We start from the raw sequence: 23,999 nt of genomic DNA, 5'->3' as shown, positions 1-23,999 counted from the left end.
AGCGTTAAGAGAAAGATTTTCTGTTCTGCCAGATCATCCTTTTCCCAGTCCTTTGGCTAGAGGAAGGGATCAGGATTTTTTGGTTTTTTTACCTGTGTCTGCTGGTTGTTCCAGGTTTCAGGCTTCTCCAGGACCCCGTCTGGGATAAACGGAAAGAGAAAGAAAGCCCAGGGAGCTTACACCATTCCTCAAGTTGTGACATCCCTGGCCAGTCGGCCTTCCTTCCATTTTTCATAGCCTTCCTGTGGTTGTGTGTGGTATAAGGTCCAGGATTTTTAGTTGTAAGAAGAAGGACTGGCAGGCAATGGGAGGGCTTCATCTTGGCTCCCATATTGATTTTTTTTTTTTTTTTTTGGTGAGGAAGATCAGCCCTGAGCTAACATCCATGCCAATCCTCCTCTTTTTGCTGAGGAAGACCGGCCCTGAGCTAACATCTATTGCCAATCCTCCTCCTTTTTTTTCCCCCAAAGCCCCAGTAGATGGTTGTATGTCATAGTTGCACATCCTTCTAGTTGCTGTATGTGGGACGCGGCCTCAGCATGGCCAGAGAAGCGGTGCATCAGTGCGTGCCCGGGATCTGAACCCAGGCCACCAGTAGCGGAGCACGCACACTTAACTGCTAACCCACGGGGCCGCCCTCGCATATTGATTTTTAAGGACTTAGGACCCTTCAGTAGGTAGTGTGGGCTCTGTAGAGCTTTCTGAAGAAAGACATCAATGTAGGGCCATTGACGTCTGGAGATGATGGATAAAGTCTTAGGAGCCACTCTTAATTTTGTTTGGACCTTGGCCCCTCTACTTACTAATTGAGACTTTAAGACCCAGCTTTTTCATCATAAAAATGAGGATGATGCTGTTGATGATAATAATGCTTATTTGTTAGGGCTCTGTGAGAATTGCATGAGATTATACATGTAAAACGCTTTGCAGGGCGCCTGACAGATATTAAGTACTCAATAAATGTCGGCTCCTGTTTTATCTCCAGATGGAACTTCTGGTTCTAAGAAGGTCATTGTTGAGCTTAGTGGGAGTGATTGAAATGAGAACAAACGTCAGATTGCAGGGATCCAGAAAGCTAACAGAAGAGGAAAAAAGAAGTCAGTGTGCCTTCGAGAAACGGTGTTAGAAAAGTAGAGGAAGAGAGAGAGGGTTGTAGAGGGATTCAGGGGTGTGATTGGTCGGGGGAGAAATAAGTTTGATGTTTAGGTAGGAAAGAGAAAAGGATTTTGTTAAAAATAAACTTGGGGCCAGCCTGGTGGCATAGCGGTTAAGTTCGCATGCTCCACTTTGGCGGCCTGGGGTTCACAGGTTCGGATTCTGGGCTCGGACCTACGCACTGCTTATCAAGCCAGGCTGTGGTAGGTGTTCCATATAAAGTAGAGGAACATGGGCACGGATGTTAACCTGGGGCTAATCCTCCTCAGCTAAAAAAAAAAGCGGGCAGGAGGATGGGCAACAGACGTTAGCTCAGGGCTAGTCTTCCTCAAAGAAGTAAATAAATAAAAAAATAAACTTAGGCATGGACCTGGACTGAAGGGAAAGGGTTAGTAAAGAGAGGGAGACCTGAACAGGTAAATTATAGAAAGAGTAATGTTGTCGATGATGCTGGGTTAATGGCACAGCTATAAAGGAAAGAAACTTTATTCCTTGGGAGACCAGGCACACTCTTCCTTCAGCCACTATCCAGCACAGAATCCAGTTCCTGGCCATTATCATGGATGTCACCAAATATTTTGACCTTTATGACTCTGAAATCAGAACTGTAACCCACTATATCAACTCCTAGTTGTTATTGTTTCTAATATAGGAGAGAGAGACACAGAAGAAAAGGTGAGACTGAATGAGGAGACAGGACATTTGGAAGAAATGAGGGGTTTGCAGGAATTTATATATAATAAACTCCAATTATTCATTCATTCATTCGTTATTATTTCATCAGATACTTATTAAATGCTTGCCTTATTTCAGGCATGTGCTCTGGTTTCAATGATGAGCAAAAGTAGACATTCTCCTTGTGCTTTTGGAGCTTTCTCTCTGATGTGGGAGTCAGGCATCAAATAAATCTTGATTTATAGTCGTGGTATGTGCTATGAAGGAAAAGTGCATTTCTACACTGAGGCTGTATTTGGAGGAGGATCCAGCGTTGATGAGGAGGTTAAGGAAGGCTTCCCCAAAGAAGAGAGATTGAAGCAGACACAAGGAGGTGGTGGGTACTGGAACAGACGAGAAGTGTGGGGGATGTGTTAGGCTCAGGGAGTACCATTTATCAAAGAGGAACGTGATCTATTTGAGGAACTGAAGGAAAGCTACCGAGAACAGAACGCATTCCGCAAGTGGGAGCATGGCATGAGATGGGATACAGAGGAAGGTGATCTGTGTGGGCTTTGTAGGCGCCTTAAGGTCCGTGGTATTATTCTAAGAATAATGGTTAGGCATTAAAGAGTTTTAAGTAGGGTATGCATGTTCTGATTTGCATCTTTGAAAAAAAAAACCTTGGGTGCTGTGTAGGACATGTTTTAGAGAGAGCCAGGGGTGGTCATGGGGAGACCAAGCAGGATATCTGAGTGGTTGAGTTGAGAGATGGCAGTAGTTTGCATAAGGATGATGGCAGTGGGAATGGAGAGAAGTCAGTGGATCTGTGACTCAGGGATTGATCAGATGTGGAAGTGAAGTACAGAGAGGTGTCTAGGATGACTCCTAGCTTCCTGGCTGGGTGACTAGTTTTCCAGTTTACTGGAATGAGGATCACTGAAGGCCTGAGGGAAGAAAACCTGAGTTTATTTTTAGATGTGTTTTATCCGAGATGCTTCTGAGATATCCAGGTGAAAATGTTGAGAAAGTAGTGCCCTGTGGACGTGGAGGGAAAACACAGGCTAAAGATATTTGTCACGCCGTGGTCAGGTGGTGGATGCGGACTTGGTGATGGAGATTCAGAAGAGCTGGTAGAGGGGCGGGAGGACATCCGGGACACGAAGCTGTAGTGTAATCAAGGGGATGAAGAGTAGGAGGCAGGATCACCCAGGAAGCGTGAAAGTGACAGGGGTGGTGGTGTTTGAGGAGAGAGGCAAAGATTGAAAGATTTAGAGTAGAAAGATTCTGGAATTGGAAAGAAACTGAGTAAAGGACCTGGTAAAAGTTTGGCCAGGCACACTGTTTCACTTTGTGTCATTTAGAATACTGTTCCTTATGACTGTGACCGTCATGTTCTCTCTCACACAGACACACGTTTAGCATCAATTAAGTATGAGGATTGCTGTTAAAATGAGAGAGTCTTTTCAACAACATAACCTCCAAGAGTATTTAGCGTTGTGAGTCTTACAAATGGGTGTAGGGTACAACAATTCCTAATGAATCTCAGGGATCTAGGTTAGTATTCCCTGGAACACCATTTGAGAAGCATTTGCTTGGCACCGTTGGTAGACTCAGACAGCAGAAATGCGTATCACGCAGTCTCAATACCCTTCTCTCCCTCTGCACCTCTGTCCCCCAATCTCTTCCTCTCAATAGAAGCAACAATTTTTCCCAGGATTTGTAACAGCAGGGTTCAGTTTCAGAGGGTGTCTGGGTCTGGAGTAATGGAGGTCAAAATATTTGGTGAAAACAATGGTGACAGCCAGGAATCTTGGCCTGTCCTGGCCAGTGGTGGGTGAAGACTGTGCCTGGGTTTTAGGAGTGCTGAATCTTTGGTAACTGGTAAAGCAGCCACCTTAGCAGCAACTAGGGTCTATTTCATTTATAGGTAGTCACAGTAAATCTTGAGAAAGGGATATTCTGGTACAAATCTTCTACAGATAATCGGGGTGGGAGTGGGAAGGCGTGTGCAGTGAAAGAAAGGAAGTGACCAAAAGATAATCCTTATAGTACTAGGGACTGAAATGGTTTACTCTTAGAAGGGATGTTCGACCCTGAATGGAAGCGAGTGAGAGTGGGAGAGGGAAGGTTTGTTGTTTGAATGTTTGAAACTTGGAAATTCCTTCACGGTATTAATTGAGGTGTAAGTGTGTAGCTACTTTGCCCACGTCTTTGATCGTAAGGCAGAATGAACCTATTTCAGCAAGTGCCTCTCATCACCACCGGTATGGCAGTGAGATCACTAGCATCCTCTTCGTTCATAGAGAGTTATATATAGTTTTAAAAAGCAGTGGAAGGCGGCCAGCCTGGTGGTGTAGTGGTTAAGTTCGTGCGCTCTGCTTCTGCGGCCAGGGTTCGCAGGTTCAATTCCGGGTGCAGACCTACACACCGCTTGTCAAGCCATGCTGTGGCAGGCATCCCGCATATAAAATAGAGGAAGATGGGCACAGATGTTAGCCCAGGGCCAATCTTCCTCAGCAAAAAGAAGAAGATTGGCAACAGATGTTAGCTAGGGCTAATCTTCCTCACCAAAAAAAAAAAAAAAGTTGATAAAATAAAAAGCAGTGAAAGGAGATTACCGTAGAGTTAAGCAAAGAGTGGGGTCATGAGCCGCTTGGTATGTCGTGTTGTGGGATTTTGCTTGAATCTGAAGCCCAGCATAAATCTTTTTATCCCCAGTGTCTGGTGTAATGCCTGGTAAACAATAGGCCTTTAATGAATGGATGAAAGAATCCCTAAAATTCATCTTTTTAAAAGCCTGACCCTGATGATTATCTCAAACTGGTGGACCAGAGAAGAACACTTGAGACTGAATTTACTTTGGAGGTCAAACAAAGCCAAAATTATCCAGAGGGCTTCTGGGTTCTGGTCTGAGTTTATAGTCACTAGTTTGACATAAGTTGCATGGTTGCTGATAGCAGTAAGAGTCTGGAGCCTTAGCAGGTAGAAAATAACTGACTTTTGCTTGATCCCTCATGTTTTGCAAGAAAGCCAAGGTGAAGGGCAAGAAACAGTTGGTCATGGTGCATTACCGAATAGCAGAATATTGCAGATTTGATTAACGTTGCTTTAAAAACCTATTGTGTTTTAGATCTGCTTCCTGTACCTTTACACACACCTGTATTCTTACCTCTCTCTTCCCTCTGACTTGGGAAGCCTTCTTTTTTCCTATTCAATTACTGATTTAATTTCTCAACATTTAAAAAAAAGTTAGTTACTGCTAACTATATACCGTGAATCATACCGGTCCCTAGGACTATTGAGATGTGTAAGACGTGGCCCTTCCTTCAAGAAGTCCCAGTCAATAGAAGAAGTGGACATATGTATATCACCACTAAGATGTTGTGATAAGTGTAGCATAAAATAAAGCAAGTATAAGGTTCTGTGTTATCACTCTGAAGAGAGACTAATGATAGCAGGGATCAAGGTGGGCAGGGCAGGTTTTCCAGACGAGGTTATACCTAAGCCAAACCAGGAGCACCAAGCCAAAGGGAAGAACATGTTCCAGGCAGAAGATCCAGTGTGACAGTGTGAGTTTTGGGATAGATGCTTGTGCCTTCCAAAGTGACTGGGAATGCAAGAAGCAGAGCAAATTTAGAGACAAATTAATGGGCATATTCTTCAAAACATATTCTTCGAAAAATAGGCGTTATCGCCTCTTTTTTATGAAGCTTTCTCACCCTAACCTAGCCCAAAGTATTTTTTGCCCCATAGGATTGACAAAATTATGATCTCAAGCTATAGAAATCTTAGAATAGTTGATTGAATACAGAAAAAATTAACATAAGTAAATACATTATTATGCTTGAATCCAAAATAATCAATTTCATGAATAAAGAATAGGAGAAACAGAATAGAGCCTATAAGTATCAAAAATATTATTAGTATTCTTAATTTTAATATTCTTTTATTATATTACCCTGGTCACTCATATGCCAGAAAGACGGGTATGGTCGTTGTTAAAAAGGCCATCTTGTTGCTTGGCTCTAAGTGGTTTGATGCTAGTATCTGTGGGCTGACTCTTATAGGCAGTAACTATGATAAGTAAATGAGCTGGTGTTTACTCCCCTAAAACCCTTAGGCAAGGCCACAATAAACTAGTGGGAAAAAAAGTAAGATTACTATGCATTTGAAATTCTAGAAGAAGGTTCCACATTTTGACGTAGCTTGGGATTTTTGCCTTAAATACCCCTCCTTTACTTCTTTGCTGCATCACATTCCAAAAGCAAATTTATCAGACCCTCAGAAGATCCACTGATCTGTCATCAAATCCTTCCTCTGTTAAAAGAGGCTTCCTTTGAGGAACTAGTCTTTGTTAGTTAATCCCATCAACTGAAAACCTGCATTTCAAAACAACCGGTGAATACAAAACAGAGCATAGCTTTGTTTACGGGAAATCTTGGAGTCTCCAGAAATCTATCAGGCTCTATCTTCTACAGCAGTTTTTGGCTGAGCTGCTTTTCTGTTTAAACAAAAAATAACGTTGAAGGGATTTTAAGTTCTGAGGACTAGACTCAAATTCAGGACATGGTGGTCTGCTCACACTTCTTAATGCATTAGGAAATGTAGTATTTTTGGCTGTTTTGAAGCATCTTTGTGAATTTTAAAATGAAGACAAGACTACAAATAAAAATCATCCGAATTCTCCATAAAGAAGAGTAGAATTGTGGTTCTCTAGGTCTGTAAAGTCTTCTACCTCAGGTTAAAAATGCAGAAGATCCTCTCCTATAAAGAAACAAATTTAGAATGACAGATTTTTAGCTTGAGATTATAAAGGGTGGAAGAAGACACTTAGGAAGAAAAGAAGCCTGGAGTCTCTTTTGTATCAATTTAGCAGAAGAATCAACACCTTTTATCTTTGTTCCATGGTTTAATAATTCAATTATATTTTTCTTTCCCCTAAAAAAAAATAGTTGTAAACAATGATTGCAATAGTTATGTATTTTTTTTCCTTTAAAAATCTTATAAAAACTTTAGGATCAAATTGCTTCCAAATTTAACTTGATTGATTCCTGAATAAGAAATACCACTTTAAAATGAAATTCTTGCATTCTGGAGAGTATTATAAACAGCCAAAAAAACAAGAGAGGAAAACTGTATTGTTTGAAAGCATGCTTGGATAAATGTGTTGCAGATCACTAATAGTCAATGGCATTATTTGGAAGATTTAGAGATGGTCTGGTTTGCATTAAAAATATTTACACTTTAAAATGCCTTGTGAATTAAGTCAAGCTTTACTACAAGCAGATGCTAAGAAATATGAAAATATATAGAATTTTGCTGTGTGATGATCATCATTATCTAAGGATTTGATTCACCAGATTTTGAAAAACCACTTGGCATTGTTTTTCCAGAGAGCACAGTCAGATGAACTGGAAAAAATCGAAAAGCACAGCCGTTCCTCCAAAGACAAGGAAAATGCCAAGTCCCTGGACAAACCTGAGCAGTAAGCATCCCTTAGGGCCCTGCAGAGGGCATCCGGGCCACAGGCGGGCTCTTTCCATTGCGAAAATGCCGTGTCTTCTGTGCATGATGGTTATGAATGATATAAGGATAAATATCTGTTTATGTGAATTATATTTTTCCTCTTAACTTGGCTTTATTTCCTTAGGTTCCTTTATGAACTGTCACTAATCCCCAACTTTTCAGAGCGAGTCTTTTGCATCCTGTTCCAGTCCACGTTTTCAGAAAGCATCTGCTCAATTCGTCGCAAACTGGAATTGCTACAGAAATTGTGTGAGGTGAGTTCTGGTCCGCAGAGAGCTGAAGCATGGGTTCTGATGTTGAAATGTGTTCAGTTATGTTCATATTTCAAAAAGGTTTTCTTTTATTTGCTCTAAGTACTCAGAAAATTTGAAGGATAGCAGTCTCGCAGAAGACAACATACTATGATCGAGCTTCAACATCAAACCAAATGTTGAGGTTGGCACGCAGGACCGCAGGGCCGCATTGCTAGAGTGTGGGCGTTGGGCGTCCACCTCCAGAGATTTCTCTCCCTTCTGTTTTTGCCACAACAAAATCTTCACTTTTCATGGTCCTCTCATACATCAGACTTCCAATTCACTGTGATTTGAAGACATATTACTTACTTTCCTTCATTTTTGGAAGGACCCATCAACAAATTGTTAATAACTGCAATCAAATGATTTAGGAACAGCCATGTGACTCAACAGAAGATAGTCTTCTGAAAGCGAAGAATAAATGCTTGACAAAAATTGCCAATATTAACATTTAAAACAATTTGTTAAAAATCGGTTGTACCACTTGTTCTGGTTGTGGTAAATCATTTTGCAAAGTAGTAAGATGTTACTAAAGACACATTTTCAGAGGAAGTGACATGAGAATTCAAGTTAATGTTTTAGAAGATGTGAGTGTGAACTTTTCAGGAATAAATCAAAATTTGGAAATTAATCTTTATAACTACATTTTGGTTTCCCATAACTTATGCCAAAAATTTGTGTTGCTCCAGAGGTAGGTACAAATAGGATGATGGCAGTGACATTATTTTGTAGTAGTTCTCCTGTTACCACCTTGTTTGTTTTCCTTGCAGTTACAGCATACAAATGGCCTAGATGGGGATCTCTCAATTTATGAAGCCATGCCTGAAGGCTTGATGGTGGTGCAACTTTTTAAAGTTAACTTTGGAGACACTGCTCTTAAAATATACCTAATAATAAAGTTTGGATGTGAGTCAAAATTATTAGTATAATGTGACTATCTGCCGCTGATTTAAGATAATTCAAACAAAACTTTGTACAGATCTCCCTCGACTTACGATGGGATTATGTCCCGATAAACCTATCAAGTTGAAAATATCATTAAGCTGAAAATGCGTTTAATTACACCTAACATACCAACCATCATAGCTTAGCCTAGCCTACCTTAAACGTGCTCAGAACACTCACATTAGTCTACGGTTGGGCAAAATCATCTAAGGCAAAGCCTATTTTATTAAAAAAGTGTTGACTATCTTATGTAATTTATTGAATACTGTACTGAAAGTGAAAAACAGAATGGTTGTCTGGGTACAGAATGGTTGTAAGTGTATGGGTTGTTCACTCTCATGATTGCGGGGCTGACTGGGAAAGCATCTTAACCGCGTCTTGCTAGCCTGGGAAGGAACAAAATTCAAAATTCAAGTACAGTTTATACTGAATGCATATTGATTTCGCACCATCGTAAAGTCAAAAACTCGTAAGTCAAACCATGGTAAGCCAGGGACTGTCTGTCTAAGAGAATTCTTGATCCTGTTTTGCAGACATTAACAAATGGCCCAGGGGTTATGCAGGTTCTGGGCTTGGTTCTTGCCTTTGGCAACTACATGAATGGCGGAAATAAGACTCGGGGACAGGCAGATGGTTTCGGATTAGACATTCTCCCGAAGCTGAAGGATGTCAAAAGCAGTGTAAGTATTTTGTATGAGTGAGTGTAGGCAAATTGAAGATAAGACGTTTTGTTTAGTAATAACTTTGACCATAAACCAGTTGCAATAAATGCTTCTTTATATTCCAAAGTCAAAAGTTTCTTTATGTTCTGAGCTAGATAAAAGTAATGGCCATCATAGGTTTGTGGTTTTGTGAATAATAATGTTGCCTAAAGTGAGTAATTTTGATTCCTGTGTCTAATGAATAATTGAGTAGACAATATTTTAAAATAAAAATAATTTTTTCACTCTCCGTTTTCCATGTCTGCTAATATTTATCCTATTGAACTCTCAGGACTAATTAATTTCTACAAATTAGACAGTATATCCATTATTTTCTTCTTCTCTTCTGTGGTAAGCAATGGAGGTCAACACGCCCATGTTTTAAAAACAAAACAAAGATAAGGGAAAGTAGTTTGTAAATAAAATATAGAAGACAATCCTGTTTTGCTACATACTATTTTTGGTACTGGTATGTGTGGGAGTATCTAAGCCCTTTTGGGGCTTATGTTTATTATTTTTTGATCCTACTCTATAGTTGTGTTTGTTTAAAATGAATATCTAAGAGATTATGAGAGTGTCAGTAGAAATATAAGGTTAGGAAAACTGCCATGATGGTCAGAGTTAACGTCTGAGATTGTAAACTTCGAAAATAATGGAATTCTGGTTCTCTGACAAAAGAAGCTGCACGTGGAATTGTATGATGAGGGAATTATGGATGTGGTTTTATGTTATTTTTTTTTTTTGTGAGGAAGATTGGCCCTGAGCTAACATCTGCCAATCCTCCTCTTTTTGTTGAGGAAGACTGGCCGTGGGCTAACATCCATGCCCATCTTCCTCCACTTTATATGGGAAGCTGCCACAGCATGGCTTGACAAGCAGTGCGTCAGTGCCCGCCCGAGATCCGAACCGGCAAACCCAGGGCCGCCAGAGCAGAGCGCGCGCACTTAACCACTTGCGCCACTGGGCCGGCCCCAATGTGGTTTTAAAATATTAAGTTGAAGTAAACAATTGGCTCATAGAAATGAAAATATATAGAACTGTCCTTCCTAGGTAATAAATAATCTCCCTCACAAGAAAGAGAGACTTTTTTCAGTAACTTGTTTGTTTATTCCTTCATTCGTCCACTCATCCATTCATTTAACTTCTTTCCTTGGGCTTCTCTGAAATGCCAGATACTGTGCTTTTCCAAAATTGAGTAAAACATAGTTCTTTCTTGGAACACCAACAGAATATAATTTTTGTGATTTTTATGGTTATATTTGTTCAAATGCTATTATATTTGTATGATACATGTTTTCATAGGAACCTCCAATATGTCAACCTGACAAATCCCTTTTGTTCAGAAACAAAAGCTCTCTTCTAAACACACGGTAGTTCTTGAATAGTTCTTAACAACTGGTTGTTGGAATGAAACAAGTCGCTTTTGCAATTACCATTGGGGTATAAATAGCATCAACATAATGTTTAACTTATTATGGATCTGAAATAGATTCTGATAATCATATGTGAAAAAGGGATTATTTATTTTTTTGTTTGGTTGATATATCTTATTCAATCCCCCAGTAAGTTAAATTTCATTAATTTAAATAATTAAGGAGTAATCTAGATAAAAATTAAATGATGAATCAAGAAGCAAGATTTTTATTATAATTTCACTTGCATTCTCACAAGAACTGTGAAAAATCTTCCTAATTTGTTTCTTTCTCTATAAAACAAATATAACAATGTCTACTCCTTAGTACTATTTGTAGACCTGCAGAGACAGAGCTGTGCTCAGATCACTCATAATTTTCGCTCAGCCTGCCTATCAGTAGGCATTGAATGAGTATTTGGTTAATCGATTCAGCTATTGCTAACCATTTCATTGATTGACAAGTTAGGAAATAGAAAGGAAGTCAAGTTGCTTAAATCATTTTATAAGCAAATCCTGTTTCTAATAAATATATTACTTTTATTATTATTGCTATATATCACTATGTGATTGACATATTATTCTTATCACTATATATTACTATGAGGGAAGTGTCTAATAGATATATTACTATATCATGTCAAATTTGATTATAAAGGAATGTTGCTCTTTTGATAAATAGGGAAAAATCATGGTCAGATTGAACCATCTTAGGGGATGTAGTTTGTATCGTAGGGTTTTTAAAAATATATATATATGTTTGGTCTCTCACATTCAGATTATCTAATACTAATTTTGAGTAATGCGAAAAAAAAATAATTAATGCCTCTAAATGTGCCAGGAAGGAGGTGAAAAGCTAGTCTTTGAAGACTGTTAGATATGAAACAGTTTTACGTGTTTTTCTGTAGAACTTCACACATTTCATTATTTATAGCTGCATGGATATTAATTCCTTGATCTCAGTTCCTGACATAATAATTTATAATTTGTATTTGCATTTTTAAAGCTATTGCTTACTGGAAATAATACCTTTTTTATTTCCCTAATCTATGTACTAACAAGCCTCACTCAGACTTACTGTTAGAGTAATAACTTTTGGTCCAGCTGTTTAGAAATGCTAGCAATATTTAGTCATTTCAGTTAAGATAGAAGTTATACCTTTTGTTTTTTTTTTGTGAGGAAGATTAGCCCTGAGCTAACATCTGTTGCCAATCCTCCTCTTTTTGCTGAGAAAGATTGGCCCTGGGCTAATGTCCATGCCCATCTTCCTCTACTTTATATGTGGGATGCCGCCACAGCATGGCTTGACAAGCGGTGCGTAGGTCCGCACCCGGGATCTGAACCTGTGAACTCTGGGCTGCCGAAGTGGAGTGCGAGAACTTAACCACGACGCCACCGGGCTGGCCCCATACCTTTTAATAATAGAACAAAAGTTAATGAACTGATTTTCTAATTGAGGAGGGTATAGACAGGAAAGTGTTTACAGTTATAGATGCCATCCTTATTAAACAGCTGTGCTCTCACTTGGAGCTTCGATTTGAACACTGGGGAAAAAGAAGATCTCCTATGCCATGAAACTCCTTAGGTACAGTGACTGAAGTATCTGAAATATAGTATTTCACGTTTCATTCTAAATGTTGTCATCTACATATGCAGATTTTCTGGAATTTACTTAACACTATTATGTTTAATAATTTTTAAAATATATTTTTACTTACTTTGGTCTTTCTGCCTAGGACAATAGCAGAAGCCTTTTGTCATATATCGTTTCCTATTATCTTCGAAATTTTGACGAGGTATGACGATTTTTACGTATAGTCATATTTTGTTATTCTTTGTTGTTGGCTGATTTGGCAGTGTTTGTTCTTGTTTTGCCATTGCTGCTGTTGTATTGTTCTTATTTATATTGATACTGATTTGTTTAAAAATTGCGTTTTTTGCTAATTAGGACGCCGGCAAAGAACAGTGTGTCTTTCCACTACCAGAACCCCAGGACCTTTTCCAGGCCTCGCAGATGAAGTTTGAAGATTTTCAAAAAGATCTCAGAAAACTAAAGAAAGACTTGAAAGGTAACTTATAATCTTAAATAAACTCGTGTTTATTATTTATGCTTTTTTTTTAATGAGAGAAGACAGACTTTTCAATGTTTTTGAAGGAAGTAAAGTCTTTTACAGTCTTGTAGAACTAAAAATTTTTTGGTTGGCAAAAGAAAAATTTTACCAATAATCTGATTCTTTTGTTGTCTGAAAAGTTAGATGTATTATAAATTTAAGTATTGAATAATACCTTAGTGATTTGAATAGCGATCTCTCGCCAGGAGCAAATTTGATCATTTGTTTTCACTTTATAGCCAACAACATTTGTACATTTATCATGTCATTGTTAAGAGATAAATAGTCCCTCCCCAACCTCCCGTGGTATACTTGCCCAAGATTTTGTGGCTTGTAAACTTTCCTGGGAACAAAATATCTCTTTTACATAGTTGGTCAAAAACCACGTGTGTGTAATGTTTTATCAGTAGTCGAGGAGCTTTATATCCAATCGTTTTGAAAAGAGTCTGAAATTCTTCAAATTTCTAAATTAAAATTGACATTTACACAAAAGCAAATAGTTTACAAAATTTTTTTAATTTTTGTGAGCAAAATCCCTTTTATCCCCCATTCATGAGGTTTCTTATTGTTATGGTATTGAGAACCTCAGCTATCTATTTAAGCCTCTTTCTAATTCTATGAAGCACAGACAGGGAGTGAATAAATTTATGTGAGATTTTCATTTGATGTTGTATTACTAGATGAGAAGAAGAGGCTTGGTTACCCCTATCTAGAAACCAAAAAGATGATATAACTTTTTTTTTTTACTGAGGAAGATCAGCCCTGAGCTAACATCTGTGCCAGTCTTCCTCTATTTTGTATGTGGGTCGCCACCACAGCATGACTGACGAGCGGTATAGGTCTGTGCCCGGGATGTGAACCTGCCAACTCGGGCCGCCAAAGTGGAGCCTGTGGAACTTTAACCATTACGCCACAGGGCCAGCCCCAAGATGATATAACTTCTAAGAGATTCTATTTCAATTTTGAAATATTTATCCAAAGATATTGATCTATAATCAGATTTATGGAGTTGTTATGTTCTGGTCACAGATGCTTTTATATGGATTTAGGTCAACATAGCAACATTGTATAGTTTGCTCGTAGTTCCTAAACACTCAACAATATTTATCATAGGCATGAGGCATGTGTTAGGCATTTGCTAGGTACAACAGGTACCCAAAGATACAATCATTGCTGTCAAAGAGGGGTGAATCCTGTCACTTAGATGTTTCCCCTTAGAGCCTCAGATATGGGTGCTCATTGATTGAGCCCAAGAATGACTGCCTTATTTAAAAAAATAATAAATCAAACTATGTTACATTTGTATAATACTATGTTACTATGTATTTAAGTTAAGTATGTTTCTTAAAACAGTAAGAAACCCAAACCATTCATGTATAGTTTTTATCAGATCTTGGTTTGCTTATGAAATTGTACACACACATTCTCTTTCTCTCTCTGATGTGGTGCTAGGGGCATTTCTGGGGTATCGGGAAAATACTTCACACTGAATCAACAATTCAATCTTGCAAAGTCAAATTTCATGGTTTGCAGATGACTTAAGACATGAGAGGAATGGTTATCTTGTTTCCAGGGGATTTATGTTTGCTTAGGTTGGTGCATCACTTTGGAATGTTACCTCATTTATTTTTCATATCTACATGCCTTCTTACAATGTTATTAAATATGCATGTGGCCGTGAAAATGGCAAGTTCTCACAAGACTTAGAGCTGAAAAGAGAGAACTAACACAAGGTAATGGGTTTGAAAGGGATGAGTAGCCAGTGCCACTGAGTGCTGTTTCCTCTTGCACATCTGTCTTCTGGAGCAATGTGGTAACTACAGAAGACTGAATACTGTAGGAGCATCTTAGCAGTGTTTGAGTGTCTCAGAGGATGAAGGTGGTGATTTTCACCCCAAGGGTTTATGCCTCCCCTGGGGGTAAAGTGAACTTCTCTGCAAGGCCTGTTCCCTCAACTAGCAGCTGTAGCATTTGCCCAACACAGTATTTTCTCAAGTTTGTCCACAGGTCTTTACAATTTGATGCCCTAGAAATGGAGAGTTTCATGACCAAATGAATGCAAGAACTGCCAGGTTAAGATAAATCTAAAAGGAATTCCCAGTGTTCTCTGAAAGAAGGGTTGGCAGCAGTTCCCCAATTTATTTGACCACAGAACACTTTTTTTGCAGAATATCTGGTAGGTTCTCTAGTTGGTGGGACACATTTTAAGAAATGCAACCCTGGTACCATGTTAGTAGCAGAAGCATGGTGTTCGCCTCTAAGGAACTCACAGTGAAGGTGGGGAAATGAACTATAGTTCATGAAATAATGTGATTATATATTGTGTTCTTGTAAAAGGAGATCAGCTTGAAGAGCTGCGTACAAGGCTGTCAAACTCTGAGATAGCTTTTAAAAACTGACAAAAATCATAATTTAATCATACCTCTTATTTTTTGCTTTTCCAAAATTTGAGCTTTTCTATAGAAAATAAGATGTTTTGTGACACAAAGAAGGAAATCTTGTAAATTCAATTTCTGGGAAGGATTTAGCATGAATGTAGCATTTCATATCAACAAGACATAGAGTAAAACTGCCTCATCTCTTTTTAGGATGAGATGGGTATAAATAGCTATGTACATTGATCTGACTAAATGGGAGTCAAATAGGAGATTATTGGATTATGCTATTTTGGATATAATTACTTTAAAATAATGTCTACTTTGGTACATGTAGCCTGTTAAAAATGATTCCTTCTAAGTAATCAATTTAGGCAGTTCATTTAAGAAGATTCAAATAGCCTGTCCATTTTTTTTCCAGAAGCAAGTTGTTTTTAGAAGGTTTAGAAAATGAGATGATGTATGTAAAGAATTCATCCCAATACTTGTCATGTAATATATATGAAATAAGTATCCAATAAATATTGGCTATTCATGATAAGGAAAAAATAGAATAAATAGCGTGCTTGGTTTGATACAGACAGGTAAGCTGTAATCATTAAGTCACTCATCTTCTGCTCTATCACTTCTGCTTCTGCATCGAGACTTGATTTTTATTTCTAAGGAAAGACTGAGAAATAGTGTGTTATGGCTCAGACATTTTAATAAGACAACTGAATCCCAGGTTAGCATTTTATAAGAACATGCACTGTGTTTGGTTTCTATGCCTGTTCCCGAGATTTCCGCAGCTCCTCGGGGTGTCCCCTGGCTTTCTGAGCTCACTGACATGTCATTTGTTAAGCAACCTGATCTGCTTTTGATCTCTTCTGGCTGTCAGCAGCTTTCCTTGATGCAGTCATGCCAAGTGATGGCGTCTGTTCCAGTGCCTTTCTTGGGTAGAAACGGTAGCACTTGCCACATGACTTAAATCAACTCAACAGGTACAGAGCATTGAGTAATTAAGTTACCAGAACTGGGCAAGAATGTTCTCATGCAAATTCTCCCCTGTGTCCACCACCCCTCCCCCTCCCTTCAATACCTGACTTGAAAATGTTTAAAATTCATTAACTGCATCTTCAAGTTGAAGTAATATCTGTGTCCAGAGATATATAGGGAAAAAACAGCCTTTAAACTTGTTTGTATTGATTTATATTTGTTTGTAACAATTACATTTACGATTGTAAATTTTTGATATTTATTTTTTGTTTGAGGAAAGCAAAAAGGGTGTTATAAACTCAATTCAGATGCACCTAATACCTTTTTTAAAAACAACTTTTTGTGATTTTAAAATAAATATCAGTTCAGCGTAAGGACATCAGACAATGTTGAAAAATGTAGAGAAGAAAATATTTTATCTGTAATCTTACAGTCCAATAATAAATAACATTAATATTTTGATATATTTTATCTGGGATGTGTATGTGTATTGCACATGCATGAATTATACTGTTGGAACTATGATGTGTATAATTTTTGTCCATTCTTACATTCTCTGTTTTATAATTGATAATTTAATTTATGTACATTTACATTCTGTCTCTTTCTGGTTTTCTGTTGCCTTGACAAATTTTTCAATATTCTTTCCCTGATTCCTCATTTTGGAGCAATAGGTAATATTTCTATTAATTTGTTGGCTGATCTTAAATGTTAACATATTTTCTTAATTTATATAATTTTATTATATGCTATAAATTTATTTAGTTTGTTTACCTTCCCAAATAAGGTGAAAGTTTTAGAACATTCTAACTAATAATTAAACTACTCTCTCTTTTAGTGTTTTTCCAGACTTTCGGTCATATCATTTTTCTTTAAAAATTACTTATATTTTATAATCATTAGGAATAACATTTACCAATATATTTAATCACTCACTGTGCCACTATTGTTACATCTCATTTTTCCCCTTCTCATCTGGTTGTTATCTTAATGATGATTGGTGGATGTTAAACTCTTAGTCAGAAAGTGACTGAAAAAAAATTTTACCCCTCATTTTTGGATGATAATTTTGCTGGATATGGAATTCTAGATTGACTTATTTTTCATCAGTATTTTGAAGATACTTTTTTTTTCTTCTGCTATCTCTTATCACTGATAAGTTTGTTTTCAATCTAATTGTCATTCTTGTGTAGATAATCTGTCTTTTCTTTTTTGGTGATTTTTATAATTCTCTCATCCGTATTAATCTTTGGCTTTGCTTTAATATATGTAGTATGAGTCTATTTATTTGTTTGTTTGTTTATTATCTTGCTCTGCACTTAATGAGAACTTTCAACTTGAAGACTGATGTCTTCCTTAAGGTCTTAAGAATTCTCAACAATTATCGGTTCACATATTCATCATTTTTGTCCTCTTTTCCTGAAACTCTTTTTAGATGTACATTGCAGCCACTTGGTCTAACTCTCTATGTCTTCTAACTTTTCTTAATATTTTAAAAATCCGCCCCGCTCTTTTGCTGTAATCTTCATGCATTCCTCAACGTTGTCTTCCAGTTCATTAATTCTCTCTTTGACTCGATCCAATCTGGTGTTCATGTTATCAATGCAACTATTTTTAAATCATGATAATTTTTTTGTTTCCAAGATTTCCAATGTGTTTTTTTACCCTATATACTTTTTACCTTTAAAGTAATTTCTTGTTCTTATTTTGGATATTATCTTTTCTTTATCTCTTTGGTGTTTATAAAAATGTATTAAAGTCTTTTTTGGATTTTGTATAGTTTTTGTTTCATCTGAAATGAATCTGTCTTTCATTTTTTAATAGCTGTAAGCTGTCTTTCTATGCGGTTTCCTTTGTGGCATTGGAATGTTAATTTGAAACAGGTGTCAGAAAATTATAGTTTATGGGTTAAATGGAGCTTCTTTTTGTAAATAGCATTCAACTGGAACATAGCCATACACACCCAACCATTATTGTCTGTGATTGCTTTTGTGTTACAACTGCAGAGTTGAGGAATTGTGACAGAACCCATCTATCAATCTGTCTGTCCCTTGCTCTCTCTCCTCCCCTGGCCCCCAAATCCTGCACTCTCTTGATTTTTTCAATTGCTTTGACTTGGCCTGCATTTGGCCCCCAGGCCAGATCCAAAGCTTTTCTCAGCAGCTTGGAGCTCCTACCCTGTGAGAATGTTAGGTTTATTACAGAGTCCATCATCAAGCTAGTGGGTGACTTGGCTTAGGTCTTGCGTGGACAGCTGTCTCTACCTACTCTTGCTGCCCCCGGCACACAGCTGCATAGAGGCTGTAGCTGTTTCATCCTCCTTTCTTGAGTTGGGGAGCCCAGTCACAGCTCTGGGTTTCCAGTAGTGAGACTGGTTTCGTTCTCTGCTGTGTGAACTGTCCCTTCACCCATCTCTACATAAGCCAAGATCTTTATCTTCTCCGCATACATACTCCAGTGATCTCTCTCTTCAGCACTGTCTATTAACTTGAGTTTCTCTGCTATTTCTGGTCCAAGGAGATATTAACACTTTTTTCAGAAGCATACTGTGCCTGTTTGATTTTCTCTTGTTATGGTCTCATTCATTGCTATGTGTTTTCCAACAGAAGGAAGGCTCAACCTATGAATGAATCATTCCATTTGACTAGACATATGTATTCACTTTTATATCTTACATTTTTTTCCTGCTGAAAATGATAACATGAGCATTTTCCCATGCCATTTAATATAATTCAAAAACCATTTATGATGGTTTTGTAATAATCCATCTTATGATCATGCCATAATTTAGTCAATAATTTGATTCTTGTAAGAAATTAGACTCTTCTCAATTTTCCCTTAAGAAATATCATGTTGAACATCTTTATTCATAGCCTTTTTACTATATCTCTGATTATTTCCTTAATATGGATTCTTAGAATTATAATCACGGGATCAAAGACAATGGAACATTTTTTTCAGAGTCCTGATATTTATTACCAAAATGCTTTCTAGAAAAGGAACTTATGAATTTAATGGGTGGGTTCTCTCCTTAAATAGAACAGAATAATAAAATTTATGACATTTAGATCAGTGAGAAATCTTAGAGATATTATAGTCTAATACCTTAGTTATCATTCAACAAATGTTTATTAAATTAATAGAAAATAAAAAATATAAACATAGACCCTTCCCTCAAAGCACATAGAATAATAAGAGGACTAGTGGTTATATGAATGACCACTATATAACAAATATTTTTTAGTTATATAAATAAGATACTATAGAAACATAGAAGAGATCATGATTAAATATACTTGGAAAATCATATTTAAATTGGACTTTGAAAGATCAGTAAAATTCTCTCCAGGGGAAAGAAAAATAGAATTTCAAGCCTGGGCAAGAGCATGAGAAAAGTTACCAGTCCTGTGACTATTAGGGCTTTGATTGTCTACTGATCCATGAGGCCGTGGGTTTCTCCATTTATATCACGTTTACATCTGAGGGGTACAAAATATTCATGCTTGATATTTGGCTCATTGCAGCAGAATTCATAACTAGGGTTAGAATTGTGCATACACGTGGTTTGAAAAAGTACCCCCATCCAGTAGTTTTGATATACCTTTCAAGTCAGCTTGCTGTGCCTACTCTGTGTCAGTGTTTTATGTGCATTAACTCATTTAATCTCTGTAATGTAGATATTATCATTAATCCTCTCTGTAGTCATTAGGTAACTACAAGTTAGAGATATTGAATACCCTGCAAAAGGTCACATAGTATGGGTGGGAGCTGGGTTTGAACCTGGGGGACCCAATCCAGAGCTCACCCTAATGATAACACTAATGTTGCCCCCTGTGGAGTTTCACTGAATGGAAGGTTCCGCCTTGACTGTCCTTAGCTCTTAATACATACCTGACAACGATCTGGACTCAGTAAGTGAGTAAGTGAAGCAATAGAGTGACAGGAAATGGATGGTAATATCTGATATAACTAGAGCATAGGGTGCTCAGGGACGTGGAATTAGGGGATGGCAAGGTGTCCTCGTGAAGGTCTTGAGGACCAACAGAGCAGTTTGGACTTGATTCTGCAATCCTTGGGTAGCCATGGGAATGCTTTTAGGCAACTGTGCAACACGCACGGATATGCATTTTTGAAAGGCCATCATGAGGAGCGTGTGAAGGATCGTTTAGAGGAGAGACTAGAAGCAGGAGACCTAGCCGGTTAGAGATGTTGAGGGTGTAAGCTAAGGTCCTTGTGGTAGGAATGAAGAGGAGAGAGGGATCTGGGAGTCTTTGGAGACGCACTGGAACAGGATTCTGTGATTGCACTGATATACAGAGTGAGGAAGAAGGAGGTACAAGATGACTGTTTCTAGCTCGTATACCTGGATTGGTGCTGAAACCATTGCAGAAGGGGATACAGGAGGAGTGAATAGAGATGGAAAGTAGTCAGTTTTGCTTTTGAGACATGTTTGGTTAAGATCCTTCAGAACTACAGGAAATTATGTCAAGAATAAAGTGAAAAACACACTTTGAGCGTGAGAAGCCTACGATCCTGTTGTGATTCGGCCAGGATCACCGCTCCAAGCTGAGTCAGCCTCACACTCTGAACTTCAGCATGCTTTCCACCACCCGCCGAGATTCTGGTGCAGTGTACCGTGCCCACACACAGCGAGTTCCAGAGTCCATTTTCTATTAGATCTAGAATTATTATTCTCTACGAAAAATCAAGAGCATCCTTAGCTTAAAAATGATACAATTTAAAAGTTCCTATTGTAAGATATATTTTAATTAGAAAATAGGTAAGAACCAGGATTATTCGCGTTACAGTGTGCTTTAGCACGGCAGATGAAAGGGGCGAGGGGTACTACGAGAATCACACTTGAGTTGTTGAGCTCTGTTCTTTTCATATGGCTTTTCTGTGTGACCCTGTCTTCTGTTGCCTTATGTATATCTGTCTCTTGTAATGTAAATTTTTATGAATAATCTATCAAATTTTATTATCCTTATGGTCTCCTCTACAACAGTAGAGCTGTATTTTCACTGTGTGTGATTTTCCTTGTTGGAATTTAGTATGTCAAGCAGGTCTATAAAGACTGAGCCTGGTCTGTTTAAGTCAGCAGAGTTTATCCAAATATGTGGTCTCCTCCAAGGCAGTTGAACTCAGAGCTGGTGTTTACTGAGCACCTGTTGTTGCCAAGATACTTTGCTTGATGCTTGGAGGGAAAAGATGAATGATAAATGAGACCTTGTATTTAAAGGTTGTATCGTGTAGTTGAGAGGCCAAACACACAAACAGATAATTACACTATAGTATAGCAACAGTGTGGACAAATAGAAACAGGCAGCAGAGTGGAAGATGAACCTGGTGATACCTAATTGGTTAGGGAAGGCTTGAGTTAGGAATTGCCATTAGAATGGAGTCATGACTTATGAATACTTTACAGGTGAAATAAGTTATGGAAGGAGATTTGAACAGGCACATAACCAAGTTCCATTCTTGGAATTGTGAGCAATCCTACATGACTCAAATATAGGCTGAGTGCAGGGAAGTAGAAAATGATAAAACCATAGAGATATGAGCAACCAGATCGTAAAAGCCAGCATAGGCTTGCTGGGCAGGAAGGTGCTAAGTGGGTGAGGGGTGTGTGTGTATTTGGAGCAGGCGGGAAGGAGAATGAGGAGGAGGCAGAGAAGTATTTCAGGCGGAGGAAAAGTCCACATGCCCCCGTATTCTTGGAACACAGTGAGCATGAGATGAGAGAGAAGTTCTGATCATGGAGACTCTACAAGTTTACATTCTTTATAAGGAATTTCTATTTTATTCCATATGCAATTTCCAGCCATTGGAGGATTCTATTTAGGGAACTGGAGTGATAAAATTTTTGTCTTGAAAATATTGCTCTGGCAGCATAGAATTTGGGAGACCAGTTAGGAAGGAACTCAAATAAAAGATAATAGTCATTTCGACCAAGGAGAGGGACAGAGGAGATAGAAAGAACTAAACATATCTTTCTAATTTTTAGGGGCAGTGAGGGTGGTATAAAGTAATTATTTAAATTTTTCTGTGTACTAGGCAACATATAAGTGCTTCTGAAAAAAATTGTATCACTCCATAGTTTCCTTCCAGTCAACACTATATAGGTTACTATATATAATGTTAGTATAATCTCTCTCTTTCTCTTTCCATCTCATCTCCCCTCCACTCCCCCATACCAATGTGCAGATGTACTCAATTCAAATAAACTTTTTTCAGAATTCTTAGACTTTTTGTGCTGTAAATCTCTTCACGCTCCATTACTTTCAGTGGTAATTTTGCTAGTGGAAGTGAGAGCTAATGAGAAGAAAATCAAATCATTCCTCATTTAATTCGAAGATCTGATGCTATTTATTCATATGAGAAACAGACAGTAAAGGTGTGCTTCCTCATTGTCACTAACCACTTGCTTTTCTGACCTGACTGCCTTGAGAAACCACAGCTAATCAAAGGGGATTAGTTCCCTGACATTTTGAGTTAAGGTATATTTTACTTTATAAGTGATCCATGATTGTGTTACAATGTGTACTTTGCAAAAATGTTTTTCTTTTAGTGCAATAGCCAACTTAGATTAATTCAAAGTCCATAAGATGCCATTTTGCACAGGGACCCGGATAAGCAAATTATCACATGAAAGCATAGTCTTCACGTGTGTCGTACACGGTCACCATGGGATTAAAGTCATTTACAACAGCCTCCATGCGAATGTTTCCTTCTCCGTCACTGAGGGCCTGCGGTTACTTCTTTTTCCATTTTCGTTTGTTGCAAACTCCTACTTATCCTTCTATACACAGCTAAAATAGTTCCTCTGTGGTGAAGCTGTCGGGATGAACTTGCCCTGTAGGAGAATGTTGATAAAAGTACACTGGTAGCTACATAAGTGGAGATGTGCAGAGGTGTATGATAACACGTTAATAGCGAGAGTGTATTACACCTAGAATTTTATCTTGGAAGATACTGATTATTATCCTTTTCAAAAATTTAAAAAGTCAGAGAATATGAAATATTGGCAAACATGTGGATTAGTAAGAACTCTTTTACACTGGTGATGGAAATATAAATTGAGGCACCATCTTGGGAAACCACCTGGCAATATCTCATTGAGTTGAAAAAGTCCATAGTCTCTGGCCCAGCATTTGGTCCCTAGATATATACTCTAGTGCACGGGTGACCGGGTGAAATATAGAAGTGTGCTCATATTTATAGTAGCAGCACCAAAACCCCTTAGATGATTTTCAACAAAATAATTGCTGAGTAAATTATGGTATCTTCTTTCAAAGAACATCTATTGAACAGTGAAACCATTATACTACATTCATTGCCTTAAAAGTGGATAAATCTTATTAATACAATCTTGAGAAAAAACAAGGCATAGAAAAAATACAAACAGAATGATTTCAATTTTCAAGGTTCAACTATGTATATATAACTAAAAATTACTTGTTAAGGGATAGCAAGAGGATGAAAAACACAAACGTGAAGAGTGGTTATCTCTGGGCACAAGGGTGAGATGTAGGGAGTACACGGGACTCTTCCAAAATGTTGTTTATGTTCTGTTTCTTAAGTTGTAAGTTGGGTGTATCTTATGTGCATATTTTGCTCCTCTGTAAGTATGACATCTTTAATAATTTTATTTAAGAGGAAATAAAAATAGGCAACCACCCAGGAATATGTTTGAATTAGAGTTGAAATTTAATCATCTGGGCTCCACTAATTTAAAATGTGTGATTATTCAGCCTTTTTTATTTTTTATGACGAAATTATATAGCTTAGCAAATTCAAGAATAAGCACAAAGAACATATGAAATTTAATTAAAAGAACAAGTTATGTTTAA

The 23,999-nt window shown here is 37.7% G+C and overlaps 1 protein-coding gene across 2 annotated transcripts in view; it reads left to right on the top strand.

Moving 5' to 3' along the window:
• The window catches only part of FMN2 (formin 2), a 340,819-nt gene that overhangs the window by 202,996 nt on the left and 113,824 nt on the right, over positions 1-23,999 (top strand). The window contains exons 9-13 of one of the 2 annotated variants that reach the window (XM_058533558.1): positions 7,206-7,297; positions 7,463-7,592; positions 9,110-9,256; positions 12,425-12,484; positions 12,637-12,757. In XM_058533558.1, the coding sequence (XP_058389541.1) occupies positions 7,206-7,297; positions 7,463-7,592; positions 9,110-9,256; positions 12,425-12,484; positions 12,637-12,757 (550 nt within the window). Of the gene's footprint in view, positions 1-7,205; positions 7,298-7,462; positions 7,593-9,109; positions 9,257-12,424; positions 12,485-12,636; positions 12,758-23,999 lie in introns of those variants that run through there. The other variant, XM_058533559.1, reaches the window with a different exon arrangement.

This window comes from Diceros bicornis, chromosome 38, assembly GCF_020826845.1.
Source record: "Diceros bicornis minor isolate mBicDic1 chromosome 38, mDicBic1.mat.cur, whole genome shotgun sequence".
NCBI classification, from domain to species: domain Eukaryota; kingdom Metazoa; phylum Chordata; class Mammalia; order Perissodactyla; family Rhinocerotidae; genus Diceros; species Diceros bicornis.
Note: the sequence above shows the minus strand (reverse complement) of the source record. Positions and strands in the feature narration are given on the sequence as shown.